At 46.9% G+C, this 14,107-nt stretch overlaps 1 protein-coding gene across 2 annotated transcripts; it reads right to left on the bottom strand.

Annotated features, from left to right (window-relative positions):
- Positions 1-4,025: 4,025 nt before the first annotated feature.
- On the bottom strand, positions 4,026-12,758 carry C8H8orf33 (chromosome 8 C8orf33 homolog). 2 transcript variants are annotated; one of them, XM_072120247.1, is made up of 8 exons: positions 12,627-12,758; positions 12,338-12,390; positions 8,550-8,640; positions 8,052-8,189; positions 6,306-6,910; positions 5,559-5,649; positions 5,157-5,303; positions 4,026-4,504 (listed from the first exon to the last, which is right to left on the bottom strand). In XM_072120247.1, exons 2-8 carry the CDS (start codon positions 12,344-12,346, stop codon positions 4,275-4,277), a joined length of 1,311 nt encoding a protein of 436 aa, XP_071976348.1. In that variant the 5' UTR covers positions 12,347-12,390; positions 12,627-12,758; the 3' UTR covers positions 4,026-4,274. The 2 variants fall into 2 exon arrangements, with proteins under 2 accessions (XP_071976348.1, XP_071976349.1); XM_072120248.1 differs by having other exon boundaries at positions 12,600-12,733.
- Between the last annotated feature and the right edge of the window lie 1,349 nt (positions 12,759-14,107).

Below are 14,107 nucleotides of genomic sequence, written 5' to 3'. Positions count from 1 at the left end.
GGGTCACTTGATTTGATAAAACAAAATATATATATATATTTTTTTTTTATATATATAACATACATATATAATATACAATATAAATATAAAACATACAATTCCTATTTCGATTGCTGCTGTGCCCTTAATCAATTTGGTGTTGAGTTTTTAGAAATCTATCCACCCATTCAAAGGATATAGCCATAGGATTTATATTTGTTAATTAGCTCCTACTAGCCAAGTGGGCGGTAACTTATTGATTTCCTCAGGGGCGTGTCTCTGTTGTAGTAAGATTAAAAAATTACCTCCCCCATGGCTAAAATGAACTTTTGGCCATTTCCCTTGAACAGGTGGAGGGAATTTGACCAAATAAACAACAAGTTGATCAGGTGACTATGGATGATCACATGGGGTATGGAATTTAGAATTTTGTACTTGGTGACAGGTTCTCTTTAAAGTCCAGCTTGAGATGCAGTGCCTACACAGGCCATACAAGAGCTTATGAGGACTTCCATTTCTGCAGTGTGGAGACTTAGCACATCATGAAGCCTAGGCTTAGAAGAACTTGCATCCAATTGCCCTTAAAGGAAGTCTACCAACAGGATGAAGGATTGTAAACAAAGCACACGGACATGCAGGTGAGTGTCACCTCTGGCAGGATCTGCTCTTCTTTTAGCTTCTTATTTCCTGTTTTTTAAAACAAAAAGGATTTTTAGGGGCTCCGGGCTTCATATGTTTTAATGGAGATGGAGCCCCACAGGATAATTTGCATAATTTTAAAGGCTTTTATTCTTAAAAACAAGGGCACAAGAAGCTCAAACAATAGTGGATCCTACCATAGGCGGCACACACCTGCATGGCAGTGTGCTTAGTTTATAATCCTTGATCCTGGTAGTAGATTTCCTTTAAAATTAGAATTCTGCCTCCTCTCATGTAAGTGATTAAACCCTAAATAAGAAGATATTTTTATGCATTAAGCAATGATTTCCATTGTGTCACTTCCTTACTTCTGCATTTCAATATTGGAAATAGACCTTCCCACCATCATATACATACAGTATCCTGGAAACCCCAGTGGGGGAAAGGTGGCTTTTGTCCCATTGGTGGCCTCTGACCACAGGAAGTCACTTTCAGCAATGTCACAATGTTGGTCCTGAAGACTGGAAACATTGACATAACATAGGAATCAGCATTTTTTTTCCTTTGGCACACATCCCTCTCACCATGGGATTTTCCAGGAATCTGAAAGGGGTCAGTCAGGAATTGCTAGGACCGGATGGGTCATCACTAGTTGATGGGTAAGGTTAACCCTGTAAACACTAAGAACAGAGCAATACAAAATCTGTACCAGGTACCCAACTATAATAAGAGGGAGACAACTTATGAGCCCTATAAGGCTTCTAGGCCTAGGTCTGATGTCTTTGATTGCAACTACTAAAATTACGCACCTGTATTTAATATATCTAGAACACACCCCGCCCAGTCTGGATTCTAACCGAGGGATGACTTAATAAGAATCAACAAAATCTATACATTATGATTATTTGACTATGTTGCGACAAATGTATCCTCATTCAGTTCCACCTCCCCTATCACAGCATGCAGTCTCAGGGACAGAAAGAAAGATAATTTGCAGCTGCCTCCCCCTCCTTCATACCTGCTTAATAGGTCTAACAGGGAAGTATACAGTATGAGCCTAAACCAAGTCGGTCACACCTGGGAATCTTTTAAGCAACTTTTCTAAATCAGAAAGGAAAATAAATTCCAATAATTGAAGATAAATCAAATCAGGTGCTTTACAAATATGCATTTTGGGATTGAGAGTGTGGCTGGTGCACTGCCCCTCCCCCTTCTATGCAGTCTCTATATAGGGGATGCTAGTGTAAAGAAGTGGTTAGGGTTGTGTTTAAGAAGAAATCTAGTGCACTTGCAGGCATGGCCCAGCCCCTAGTGCACAGAGAAGCTCATTTGCACAGATATTACTGGGGATCAGGACAGGCACATACAAGCTTATAAAAATGTCTTAATGTTGTTTTGGACTCCCTCAAAACCCACCACACCGGTTTTAAGCTGATCGCTGTCAGTGAACAGAAATGTTTTCACATGACGATGATGTGACAATGAGATTCTTTCATATCAGAGGTCCTGCAGCTGTGTGAGCCGGACTATGTCAGGATAGATTTTTAGACATCATTGACAGCAAGCAGAGATCTTGAAAATTCAATTAACAAAAGAAGTTTTTTTTTTTCCTTACAGTAAATAGATCAAACTCAAATGGACACAAAACTGGAAAATCCCATCCAATGAAGCGGAGGTATATTTTCCAGATTTGGACTCTGATCTGGTACCCCCCAGGTGATATTTATATCCACATATAATTCATGGGCTGCTAATTCTGTTCTATCTTTCAGTAGCATTGCTGACTAGGCTGATCCTCCTCGTCTTGTCCCATACCTGAACCCTGTGATGACTTGCTTGATAGGCAGGCTGGGTATGCCCTGGCCCCTTGCCCGCCGGCTCTTGGGTTTCATGAGTGCTCTGCGTCTCTGCTCTTCCATGGGGAAAGTCTTCTTCCCTTTTCCTCTCTTGGTAGACTTCTTTCTTCTTCTGCTCCGTCTCACTTAAGAGTTTATTCAGTCGTTCCATCATCTTCTCCACCTCGTCTTCACTGACCTCCAGGTTCTTGCCTCCAGAGCTAGAATAGGCTGAAGACGAGGCCCCGGACGACTTACTGATACTCTCCAGCACCTTCTCCTGCTTAGGTTTTATGGATAAAATAAAGATGAAAAAACCAAACAAGGTGAGGCACAGAGACAGGATCCACACTTCATCCATCCTTATCGACTTAGTTATGACTTCCTATATAGCAAGAATATAAAAATATAGCTGCCGAAAGTTTAAAATTTTTCAAAAAATTGTTAAAAAAAAAAAAAAAGTCTTTTAAAAAACCATTAAAATTTTTTTGTATAACTTAGATCCAAAATCAATGCACAGGTAAGTAATGGATGCTCTTAGAGTTCCTCAGTGATGATTGTCACAATCCTCTTGTAGTTGTCACCCACTTATCGCATTTCCTATAAAATATTCCCTTCCCGTTAACCCTCAGACTAGCCGTCGGCCGAAGTGTGGGGCTGTTTTACTGCAGACAGGGCAGGGCTTGAGGTACTCAGAGGTTTGTGATTGGTTTGGCGAGCTATTACCCTTACATGAGGCTGTGCCATACAACAGATCAAGTCCCAAATCTCTAAGACACCATGTAAATGTAATCAGGGCAGGGAAACTACAACCCCCATCATGTTCTACAACTGTTTTATTACAATAAAAGAACTTGATGTTGTAAAGCATGGCTATTTCAGGTAAATTTATAATAATCAGTATTATATACTGCTATAGGATGTACACATGGCCAGGTACTGCACAATCCTTCCTCTCCAAGCTATAATAACTTGTGCAAAACTACAACTCCCAGCCAGCCAGCGATATCCAACATGTGAAACTGAAAATCTCACTAGATGCTGCAACGTCCAACACGTAAAACTACAAGTCTTAGCAGGTACCAACAACCAGCGATATCATAGCATTGATAACATAGGAAACTACAACTCCCAGCAGGTGCTGACAGCCAGCGATATCCAACATGTGAAACAAAAAGTCTCAGCAGGTATCAAAAGCCAGCGATATCCAACATAGGAAACTACTATGCCCAGCAGGTGCTGCATAGTCCAAGATGTGAAACTACAAGTCTTAGCAGACACCAACAACCAGTGATATCATAGCATAGGTAACGTAGGAAACTACTACTCCCAGCAGGCGCCGACAGCCAGCGGTTTCCAACACATGAAACAACAACTCCCAGCTATATCAAACAAGTGAAACTACAGCTCCAAGCAGGCGCCAACAGCAAGAGATATCTAACATGTGAAACTACAAATCCAAGTAAGGGGGGACGATATCCAAATGGTTAAACTACAGCTCCCAGCAGGTGCTGACAGCCAACGCCAAGTGTAAAATAATTTACATTTCTTTGATTTCTGTCACCACCTTTCATCACTTTATTCAGAATAGATTGAACAGGCTTTACCTCCAGAAAAAGCATTTTTTTCAGGATTTGGATAAAAACTAAAATCTAAACCATTTACATAATATAATTTGTAACAAACAACACTACCAATTTCTCATCATTGGCTTATTGTACAGGAATCAGAATTCTCTTTCTACAAAAGGAAAGGGACTTAAACCCAATTTAGGTGCTAAATAGTCCACAACAAAACGGCTGCCTTGTTGCCATGTTCTTCTCATGAGAAGAAGTTAAAGCAGAAGGCCTCCTGAGAAGGTCTGAAGATGAATTCCTGCTGACTGGATGAAGATGCCGTCACATTGTGATCCGATGTCCCCTGGGGGTCCGAAGGAGCAGCAAATTTTGCTGCTACACTGTTTGCAGATTTGTGAATGCTCTTCCGGAAAACCTTGCTGCTATTTTGTCTTGTTGTCAGCGTCACTTCAGTCATCTTTGCCGATTTAGCCGCTGCGGAAAATAATATTGATATAGAGGATGAGTGAAAGTAGGACTGCCCTATCACATTATAAAGACATACTGACAGAAACTTATAGGGGATGTCCATTAATAAATACTGATGCTTAATATTTAAAGGGGTTGTCCAGGATTCCAGATCACCACATTGTACTGGAACTTTGGTGTTGATGGCTCAGCAGGATATGCTTGGGGTCACAGGACGGGTTTTGGCCACTCAGTAGCCCTTTTGGACTAAAGAACGCAAGAGAAAGTGATGTCCTGTGGTCCAAAGAAGCCACTGACTGGCCATAGAGGTTCCTCATAAATTGTGGCACTTCTGGCCAAGCGATCAGTGTCAATTACAGGAAATACCGGCGACACATGGGAATTGAAAGTGCACAGGGCAAATGCACCAAACCCACAGGGTTAAGCCAGGTCATCAATATAAACTTGGTTGGGTCACTCTATCTGCCCATAGAACCGTGTACAATACTGGAAGCAGATGGCCCCATACCCGGTGTAGGGTCAGTTTCTGGGTGCAGCTGGTTAGTTTCCATTTGAGAAGTTGGGATAGAAGCTGCAGTACCCCAGTGCAGCCACTATACAGGGTACGGCGCAATCTGCAGATTATGAAAAAACAAAACGTCATTGCATCATTACTCACCGTTCTGCATCAGTCTTAGCTGTTTAACCCTCTCCTCTTCCATCTTATGACGGTAATCACCAAACATTAGACGCATGACTTGCCTCTTCTTCACCAATGGCACTTTCTCGCCGCGCAAAGTCTTAATGGCTCGCAACGCTTCCTCCACTACTCACATGGGAAACAGAGATATATATAACCTTAGAGTAAAAATACTGTAAGACTATCAATATACAATCAATATACACTTAGTAAATACAAGAGAATGTGTGTGGTATGAGGAGTAATCCATGTATCGCAGACAAATTTTTCACCCTATTAAATTGTTTGTCTCATGGACGTCACATATGGACAATATACTGAATTATACTGTTCATATACACAACCTGACCTGCAAACTTCAACCCAGATGAAACTTCTCACCCTGTTTCGGGGTAGATTTCTGACGCTGCAGTCCTATTTCCAGCTGCTCCACACACCAGTCCAACTCCCTCCGCAGCTCCTCAGGTCCCGACTAGGAAATAAACACAATACAAAGTGACTTTAGGTCTATTCACACAGTCCCATGTAGTAATACTTAAAGGGGTCATCCTGGACTCCAAAGCTTTTTATGCTACGAAACCAAAACTGATGATGATACTTACATGGATCGTGTGACCACTGAGCCAATCCCTGGCCCCAGTGGTTATTTGCCAGCCATTTAGACATGACAGCTAATCTTAGCTGATGTTTGATCAGCCGTCATGGGCACCATAAATGTTAAAGCATTCATTCCGGTCCAATCAGACATGAGGCCCTTTTTTTCCCCAGATGTGAGAAACCCCCTTGAAAAGCCAGCTTATAAAAACAGCACCACGTGTGTTAAAAGGTTGCATATGGTATTACAGTCCAGAATAATTCTCTTTCATAGGCCACAGCTCAAATTTGAGACAGTACCCATGGACAATTGTGGGACTGCTTCTGAAACACAAACATTTTTTTTTTCTAAACCCGCTTGTAGCCCTGGTATACAGCCAAGTGAAACTAAAAGAATCTTTTGGGTTTGGGCAGAAATAAGTTGGACAGCCATGTTTGACGTTCTAACCATACATCATGCAGGATGTGGTTCAGCACCCAAATTTGAAAAACCTGCTTAGCTGCAGCCCAAGCTCCTGAGCCCCATGTTTTTACCTTTAGCTCTTCCTTAGGGGGTGGAACTGGATCCACATTTCGTTTACATTCATCCGCTTTGCTCTGCGTCTGGTCAGCCATGTTCTTAGACTTGGACTTTTTCTTCTTCTTTGGGGGATCTGCTGTAGATTTGTCTTCAGTTTTTCCAGTCTTATTTGCTGTTACCCTGGAAGTGCCGATCGTGGTGTCGGAGTTTGCGCAGTTCTGGGACTTGTTTTCTTGTGAAGCTAGTGGCGCCATATTGTGGTCACCCACAGCGTCCTGTGTAGTCAGCGGAGTTACAGAGCTCCCCGAAGAAGTACATGCTTCTTCTGTGATCAGAAAATTAAAGGTGAACTGTGAGGGTCCTTCTAAACATAAAGCATTGTGCTGCTGGCTAGCTGGTGACTCCGTACATTGCCCCTCTGTGGCCTGGTCTTCCAGCCCATCCTCAAGATTACCCTGATGTTGTTGATTGGGGAAGAAATTGAAGGCAAATTCACTGGAGGACGGTGTGAACCAGTGCCCAGTGCCGCTTTGTACTTCCTTTGTACTCTTTCGATAGGCGACACTTTGAGCATCCCGAGTGGTCACTTCTTGGATCTGAGGTTCTGGGGGCTTTTTGGCTTAGAGAAAAGAAAGTTATTAGGTAATCAATAAGTAATCTAAGTAAGTTAATCTATTAGGAACAAAGCAGTGGAGGTGAACGCAATCATTAAAGGAACACTCTAGTCAAAGCAAATTAATCGAAGAATACATGGCGCAGGGCCTGAAGGGAGGAGCAGGACTCTAGGTTCTAGAAATACATAGAAAATAAAACACTCTTCCCTTCAGGCCCTTCACAGTGTATAATTCAAAGAATCAGCTTTGACTGGAGTGTTCCTTTAATCAGATCATATTGAGTTGAAAACCTAACCCTAGGATCCCTTGATGCCATGACTGATAGAAGAGGCACCATTTACATCTAAATGCTAGGGAACTCTTTACACCTTGAATAAGGCCAAAGACAAAATAAAAGCTTTAAAAAGGGTGTAATTTACTACTGATCATCAATCCATGATGATTGACAGCGTTCAGACAAGCCCTGCATTTACTTCCCTCTTTACCAAGCATTGTGCTGTACACCATATAGTGGCTATGCTTAGTATTTCATCTCAGCCCTACTCACTTGCATTGGATTGAGCTGCAAACAAGCTAGGAGACAAATAATAATAATTCTTTATTTATATAGTGCACACAGATTCCGCAGCGCTGTACAAAGCATGACAAATGGATGTAACATGTCGCAAAGTAGCAACTCACTGGAGTTTTAGACCCTGCTAATCTGATACCCTATCGCTGTGCCAGACAATGTCCGATGCTTCCATAGTATTGAATGGTGTGGTAGGACACATTCTCCACCTGCTGCTCCAACCATTACTGAGAATAGGACACTTGTTCTTGTGATTAGAAGTGTTCCCAGCATTTGGACCCTCAACAATCAGATTGCTATCCCCTGTCCTGTGGATAGGATAACACAATCAAACTTGGTACAACCTCTATATAGGTATTTAACTAGAGCAATCAAAGCAAAATCAGTCCAATAATGATCTCAGAGGGACCCAGAGTTTAGAAATTCATGATCAATGGATAAGGTCTATATTATAGGTCTATATTCACTCCATAAATAGCAATACCTTCAAGGCCCATTAACCAGAAAAATGCAAATTTAAGAAAGAGCTGCTGACCAAAACTCAGTCAACCCCTATAAATATTTAATATGCTTACCTGCTTGTTCTTGCACACGTCTCTCTTCAGCCATTTTCAATCGGTAATTTCCGAATACTTGATTCATCACCTGCCTCTTCTTCACAAATGGCGCTTTTCGAGAGCGTAGGACCCGCAGCACCCGCTGAGTGTCTGTCACTGCGGAATAAACAGTATTAAGAAACCATACTATTCTAAGAAGACTGCGCCACTCCTGACCAGAGGATGTGTCCGGTATTGCAGGTTAGTTCCATGCAAATCAAACAGTCTATAGACAAAATGGACTGCACCTTCTGAGGCCATGGCATTACCCGTAGTTGGAGAAGTATAAGATTACCGCCATAACATAAGACTATATTTTGTGAAGCCCATGAGTAGATACAATCCGTTTTCTGACAGCCTGATCCGCAGCCAGAATACAGACTACTATAAACCACAATGTGTGTTCTGCTATGGCATTTGCAGGACAATGGCATCTCTGTTCCCTGTGAAGGGTCACATCCCAATATAAGTGCACACCTTGTCTTGGAGTGGGGTTGCGGCGCAGCAGTCCAGTTTCCAGCTGATTAATGCACCATTCCAACTCATCTTCAAACGTCCCTTTGGGAGCCTGAGACACAGAAAACGCAGAAAGTGACTGCAAGTTCAGTTTAGACATGTCTATATCCATGAGCACCGCTTACTGTAATGGTTTAGGTTTTTCTAAGTATTACTTATATTCTTTTAAAGACTGGCTAGTGATACTACTAAATGTATACTCCTCCCTCACAATAAATGTGGTGGCGGTCGGCCCTGTAGTATTTATTGGTAGAGTTTGCTACGAGGTCTGTATTTTAATAGGTAGGTCTGTGTTTAAGTAAGGGTTCTAATATGGGGCATTTATTGTATTCGCGTAGGGCGGCGTCTCTTCGGGGGTCTGTAGCAGCCGCGTAGGGCGGCGTCTCTTCGGGGGTCTGTAGCAGCCGCGTAGGGCGGCGTCTCTTCGGGGGTCTGTAGCAGCCGCGTAGGGCGGCGTCTCTTCGGGGGTCTGTAGCAGCCGCGTAGGGCGGCGTCTCTTCGGGGGTCTGTAGCAGCCGCGTAGGGCGGCGTCTCTTCTGGGGTCTGTAGCAGCCGCGTAGGGCGGCGTCTCTTCTGGGGTCTGTAGCAGCCGCGTAGGGCGGCGTCTCTTCTGGGGTCTGTAGCAGCCGCGTAGGGCGGCGTCTCTTCTGGGGTCTGTAGCAGCCGCGTAGGGCGGCGTCTCTTCTGGGGTCTGTAGCAGCCGCGTAGGGCGGCGTCTCTTCTGGGGTCTGTAGCAGCCGCGTAGGGCGGCGTCTCTTCTGGGGTCTGTAGCAGCCGCGTAGGGCGGCGTCTCTTCTGGGGTCTGTAGCAGCCGCGTAGGGCGGCGTCTCTTCTGGGGTCTGTAGCAGCCGCGTAGGGCGGCGTCTCTTCTGGGGTCTGTAGCAGCCGCGTAGGGCGGCGTCTCTTCTGGGGTCTGTAGCAGCCGCGTAGGGCGGCGTCTCTTCTGGGGTCTGTAGCAGCCGCGTAGGGCGGCGTCTCTTCTGGGGTCTGTAGCAGCCGCGTAGGGCGGCGTCTCTTCTGGGGTCTGTAGCAGCCGCGTAGGGCGGCGTCTCTTCTGGGGTCTGTAGCAGCCGCGTAGGGCGGCGTCTCTTCTGGGGTCTGTAGCAGCCGCGTAGGGCGGCGTCTCTTCTGGGGTCTGTAGCAGCCGCGTAGGGCGGCGTCTCTTCTGGGGTCTGTAGCAGCCGCGTAGGGCGGCGTCTCTTCTGGGGTCTGTAGCAGCCGCGTAGGGCGGCGTCTCTTCTGGGGTCTGTAGCAGCCGCGTAGGGCGGCGTCTCTTCTGGGGTCTGTAGCAGCCGCGTAGGGCGGCGTCTCTTCTGGGGTCTGTAGCAGCCGCGTAGGGCGGCGTCTCTTCTGGGGTCTGTAGCAGCCGCGTAGGGCGGCGTCTCTTCTGGGGTCTGTAGCAGCCGCGTAGGGCGGCGTCTCTTCTGGGGTCTGTAGCAGCCGCGTAGGGCGGCGTCTCTTCTGGGGTCTGTAGCAGCCGCGTAGGGCGGCGTCTCTTCTGGGGTCTGTAGCAGCCGCGTAGGGCGGCGTCTCTTCTGGGGTCTGTAGCAGCCGCGTAGGGCGGCGTCTCTTCTGGGGTCTGTAGCAGCCGCGTAGGGCGGCGTCTCTTCTGGGGTCTGTAGCAGCCGCGTAGGGCGGCGTCTCTTCTGGGGTCTGTAGCAGCCGCGTAGGGCGGCGTCTCTTCTGGGGTCTGTAGCAGCCGCGTAGGGCGGCGTCTCTTCTGGGGTCTGTAGCAGCCGCGTAGGGCGGCGTCTCTTCTGGGGTCTGTAGCAGCCGCGTAGGGCGGCGTCTCTTCTGGGGTCTGTAGCAGCCGCGTAGGGCGGCGTCTCTTCTGGGGTCTGTAGCAGCCGCGTAGGGCGGCGTCTCTTCTGGGGTCTGTAGCAGCCGCGTAGGGCGGCGTCTCTTCTGGGGTCTGTAGCAGCCGCGTAGGGCGGCGTCTCTTCTGGGGTCTGTAGCAGCCGCGTAGGGCGGCGTCTCTTCTGGGGTCTGTAGCAGCCGCGTAGGGCGGCGTCTCTTCTGGGGTCTGTAGCAGCCGCGTAGGGCGGCGTCTCTTCTGGGGTCTGTAGCAGCCGCGTAGGGCGGCGTCTCTTCTGGGGTCTGTAGCAGCCGCGTAGGGCGGCGTCTCTTCTGGGGTCTGTAGCAGCCGCGTAGGGCGGCGTCTCTTCTGGGGTCTGTAGCAGCCGCGTAGGGCGGCGTCTCTTCTGGGGTCTGTAGCAGCCGCGTAGGGCGGCGTCTCTTCTGGGGTCTGTAGCAGCCGCGTAGGGCGGCGTCTCTTCTGGGGTCTGTAGCAGCCGCGTAGGGCGGCGTCTCTTCTGGGGTCTGTAGCAGCCGCGTAGGGCGGCGTCTCTTCTGGGGTCTGTAGCAGCCGCGTAGGGCGGCGTCTCTTCTGGGGTCTGTAGCAGCCGCGTAGGGCGGCGTCTCTTCTGGGGTCTGTAGCAGCCGCGTAGGGCGGCGTCTCTTCTGGGGTCTGTAGCAGCCGCGTAGGGCGGCGTCTCTTCTGGGGTCTGTAGCAGCCGCGTAGGGCGGCGTCTCTTCTGGGGTCTGTAGCAGCCGCGTAGGGCGGCGTCTCTTCTGGGGTCTGTAGCAGCCGCGTAGGGCGGCGTCTCTTCTGGGGTCTGTAGCAGCCGCGTAGGGCGGCGTCTCTTCTGGGGTCTGTAGCAGCCGCGTAGGGCGGCGTCTCTTCTGGGGTCTGTAGCAGCCGCGTAGGGCGGCGTCTCTTCTGGGGTCTGTAGCAGCCGCGTAGGGCGGCGTCTCTTCTGGGGTCTGTAGCAGCCGCGTAGGGCGGCGTCTCTTCTGGGGTCTGTAGCAGCCGCGTAGGGCGGCGTCTCTTCTGGGGTCTGTAGCAGCCGCGTAGGGCGGCGTCTCTTCTGGGGTCTGTAGCAGCCGCGTAGGGCGGCGTCTCTTCTGGGGTCTGTAGCAGCCGCGTAGGGCGGCGTCTCTTCTGGGGTCTGTAGCAGCCGCGTAGGGCGGCGTCTCTTCTGGGGTCTGTAGCAGCCGCGTAGGGCGGCGTCTCTTCTGGGGTCTGTAGCAGCCGCGTAGGGCGGCGTCTCTTCTGGGGTCTGTAGCAGCCGCGTAGGGCGGCGTCTCTTCTGGGGTCTGTAGCAGCCGCGTAGGGCGGCGTCTCTTCTGGGGTCTGTAGCAGCCGCGTAGGGCGGCGTCTCTTCTGGGGTCTGTAGCAGCCGCGTAGGGCGGCGTCTCTTCTGGGGTCTGTAGCAGCCGCGTAGGGCGGCGTCTCTTCTGGGGTCTGTATTACCCAGGAGTATAGATTTACATCGGTGGGTCTGTATTTATGTAGGAGGTGACTTCCCCTTGGGTCTGTATTTATAGTGATCTGCATTTTTGTAGGGGTATCTGTATAGACTGTCACCTCTAGGTTCTGCATATATTTAGTAGTTCAGCACCGGGGTCAGTACAACTCTAAAAGGTATGCTTCGCGTTCTACATTTTTGTGGGGGATCTCAATTTACAGGAGATATCTTGTCTGTGGTCTGTATTTATGGAAGGGGTCTTAATTACTTTAGGATTAGGATTATTGAACCTTTAAGACTAAAAAAAAACAACCAGGGAAGACTATGAAGTTACTGAATTTTCAAGAAATTGACTTTCAGTAAACCTTTTTGCATTGAGACAACAGAGTGGTTTAGGCGGTTGGTCAGGCCCCTCTACTAGTTAATCTACGGTCAGGTGTAATAGAGACCCAATGAGCCATAATAGTGATTAATATCTGTAACTTTAGAAGTGTCACTCACCTCCTCCATATCTGTGTAAGATTACTCTGCATCCGGATACATTCATAACAGTGCTTCAGAAAAACATAAAACAGATGACATTATACATGTAAAATGGTCATTAAATAGTCAGTCCAGCTGATCACCACTTATGTGTACACCCTGCATGCTGGGACTTGTAGTGTTGTCATATATCAGTATAGAGAAAATGTATAAACACACATAGCAGTTATAACAACATACAAAGACACAATACATACATAGACACCGTATTTATACATACAAGACAGCCTGGTGAACATGTGTATACCTTCCCAACAACGCATGGCTGGAACGGTCCGGCCGTGAATTCACTCCCTTACTGTGTCCGTTCGCTTATTTTCCCCGTGCGGAAATTGATACCGCAGTAAAAGTTCCGTACAAAGCAGTACCGCGATTACCTGGGACTACACAGAGCTGGAGGAGCGGCACTTTGTGTTTGTTAACCATGACGGAATCTTGTCATGTGTGCAACTTATTACTAGGAAAGCGCAAACACTAGTTACTGATAATGCAAAGGAAATGCTGCCTAAACTGCAAAATGCTTTAAGGATGTCTAGCTTTGAAAAAACATGCTTTTGTAAAAAAATTCTGGGGTTCACTCTTTCACAATGGGGTTGCATTTCACATCCGTGGCTCAGTGATTTTCACAGATGTCCTATTATGTTCATGAATGTGTGAAAAAGTCAAAAAGCCAAAAAATAAAACTGATGACAGGTCCGGTTTTTTCCCCCCACTGATGAGGCTGGTGTACCAGGCGTTGTGTTTTCTTACCAACGTTAAAACTTCAGTTCTTTTTTTTTGTGTATGGGGAGACAACCCGTAATGGACACAAAAAACACACGCCATTATGAATCTGCCCTAAAGCTTTGTTGCAATACCACACACAACCTGAAAAACAGATGTGGCACTGTTTTGGGACAAAGTGGCGGTAAATTTCTAATCCTTTTCTATACTTGCACTGTACATAATGCTTGTCGTTATGTCCCTGTGCGAGAGTAAATAAGAGTCACATGTAGCCGGGATAGACATAGCTACATGTGATTGCCTGTAAGGGCACTTTGTTAGGATATTACTTGTGTGGCAGAAACTGGTGGGAAATGAGCTGGTATTAGGATTGGTTCATAATGACATTGACCCCGAAAAAGTTATGTACCATTACCCTACATGCCCTAATGAGATGAGATGAGATGAGAGTCTTTATACAAAGCCCAGTAGTTGCTGTATTGTCTCTGCCCAAGACTGGAGTTTATTGACTATGAAGCATTGGCATGACTGGGTTAGGAGGTATATGGTATTGTACTGTATCCTAAGCAAAGATTCCTCATCAGACAAGGTGTAAGGTTTTTAATAGTCTGCGGGTGGTGTAAAAGAATAAAGAACTTACACTTACCTTGGTCTAACACATCTAACAAGCCTATGGAGCTGCTGCATGTGTCTTATATAATATACTGTTGTTATTCATGTTCTTGCTTTTATTTTGAGAAACATGAGTTTTATGTAGATTATGGATATGGTAGACCCAGGGGTATTTTTGCACCAATACTGCTAGTAAAACCCCTCCCTGCACTTCGCCTTGTGCAAATATACCATACGTCCATGAAGCTGGGCATAAAATTAATGAAAAAAAAATTGCGACATTTTCATGTACTGTTAATATGAAACGGTCACTAAATGATAATTTTGTTCTGAATTATGGGCCAAATGTCTTATTTGAAGCAGCCGGCCGTATCAGAACTACATCATGTACAC

Source organism: Engystomops pustulosus, chromosome 8 (genome assembly GCF_040894005.1).
Source record: "Engystomops pustulosus chromosome 8, aEngPut4.maternal, whole genome shotgun sequence".
NCBI classification, from domain to species: domain Eukaryota; kingdom Metazoa; phylum Chordata; class Amphibia; order Anura; family Leptodactylidae; genus Engystomops; species Engystomops pustulosus.
Note: the sequence above shows the minus strand (reverse complement) of the source record. Positions and strands in the feature narration are given on the sequence as shown.

What these genes read in the sequence shown, in the direction of transcription:
- C8H8orf33 (XM_072120247.1), bottom strand. An exon ending in CAACCCCACTCCAAGACAAG is followed by an intron (nt 8,190 to 8,549) that starts GTGTGCACTTAT and finishes TTTATTCCGCAG; the next exon opens with TGACAGACACTCAGCGGGTG. An exon ending in ACGTGTGCAAGAACAAGCAG is followed by an intron (nt 6,911 to 8,051) that starts GTAAGCATATTA and finishes CTTTTCTCTAAG; the next exon opens with CCAAAAAGCCCCCAGAACCT.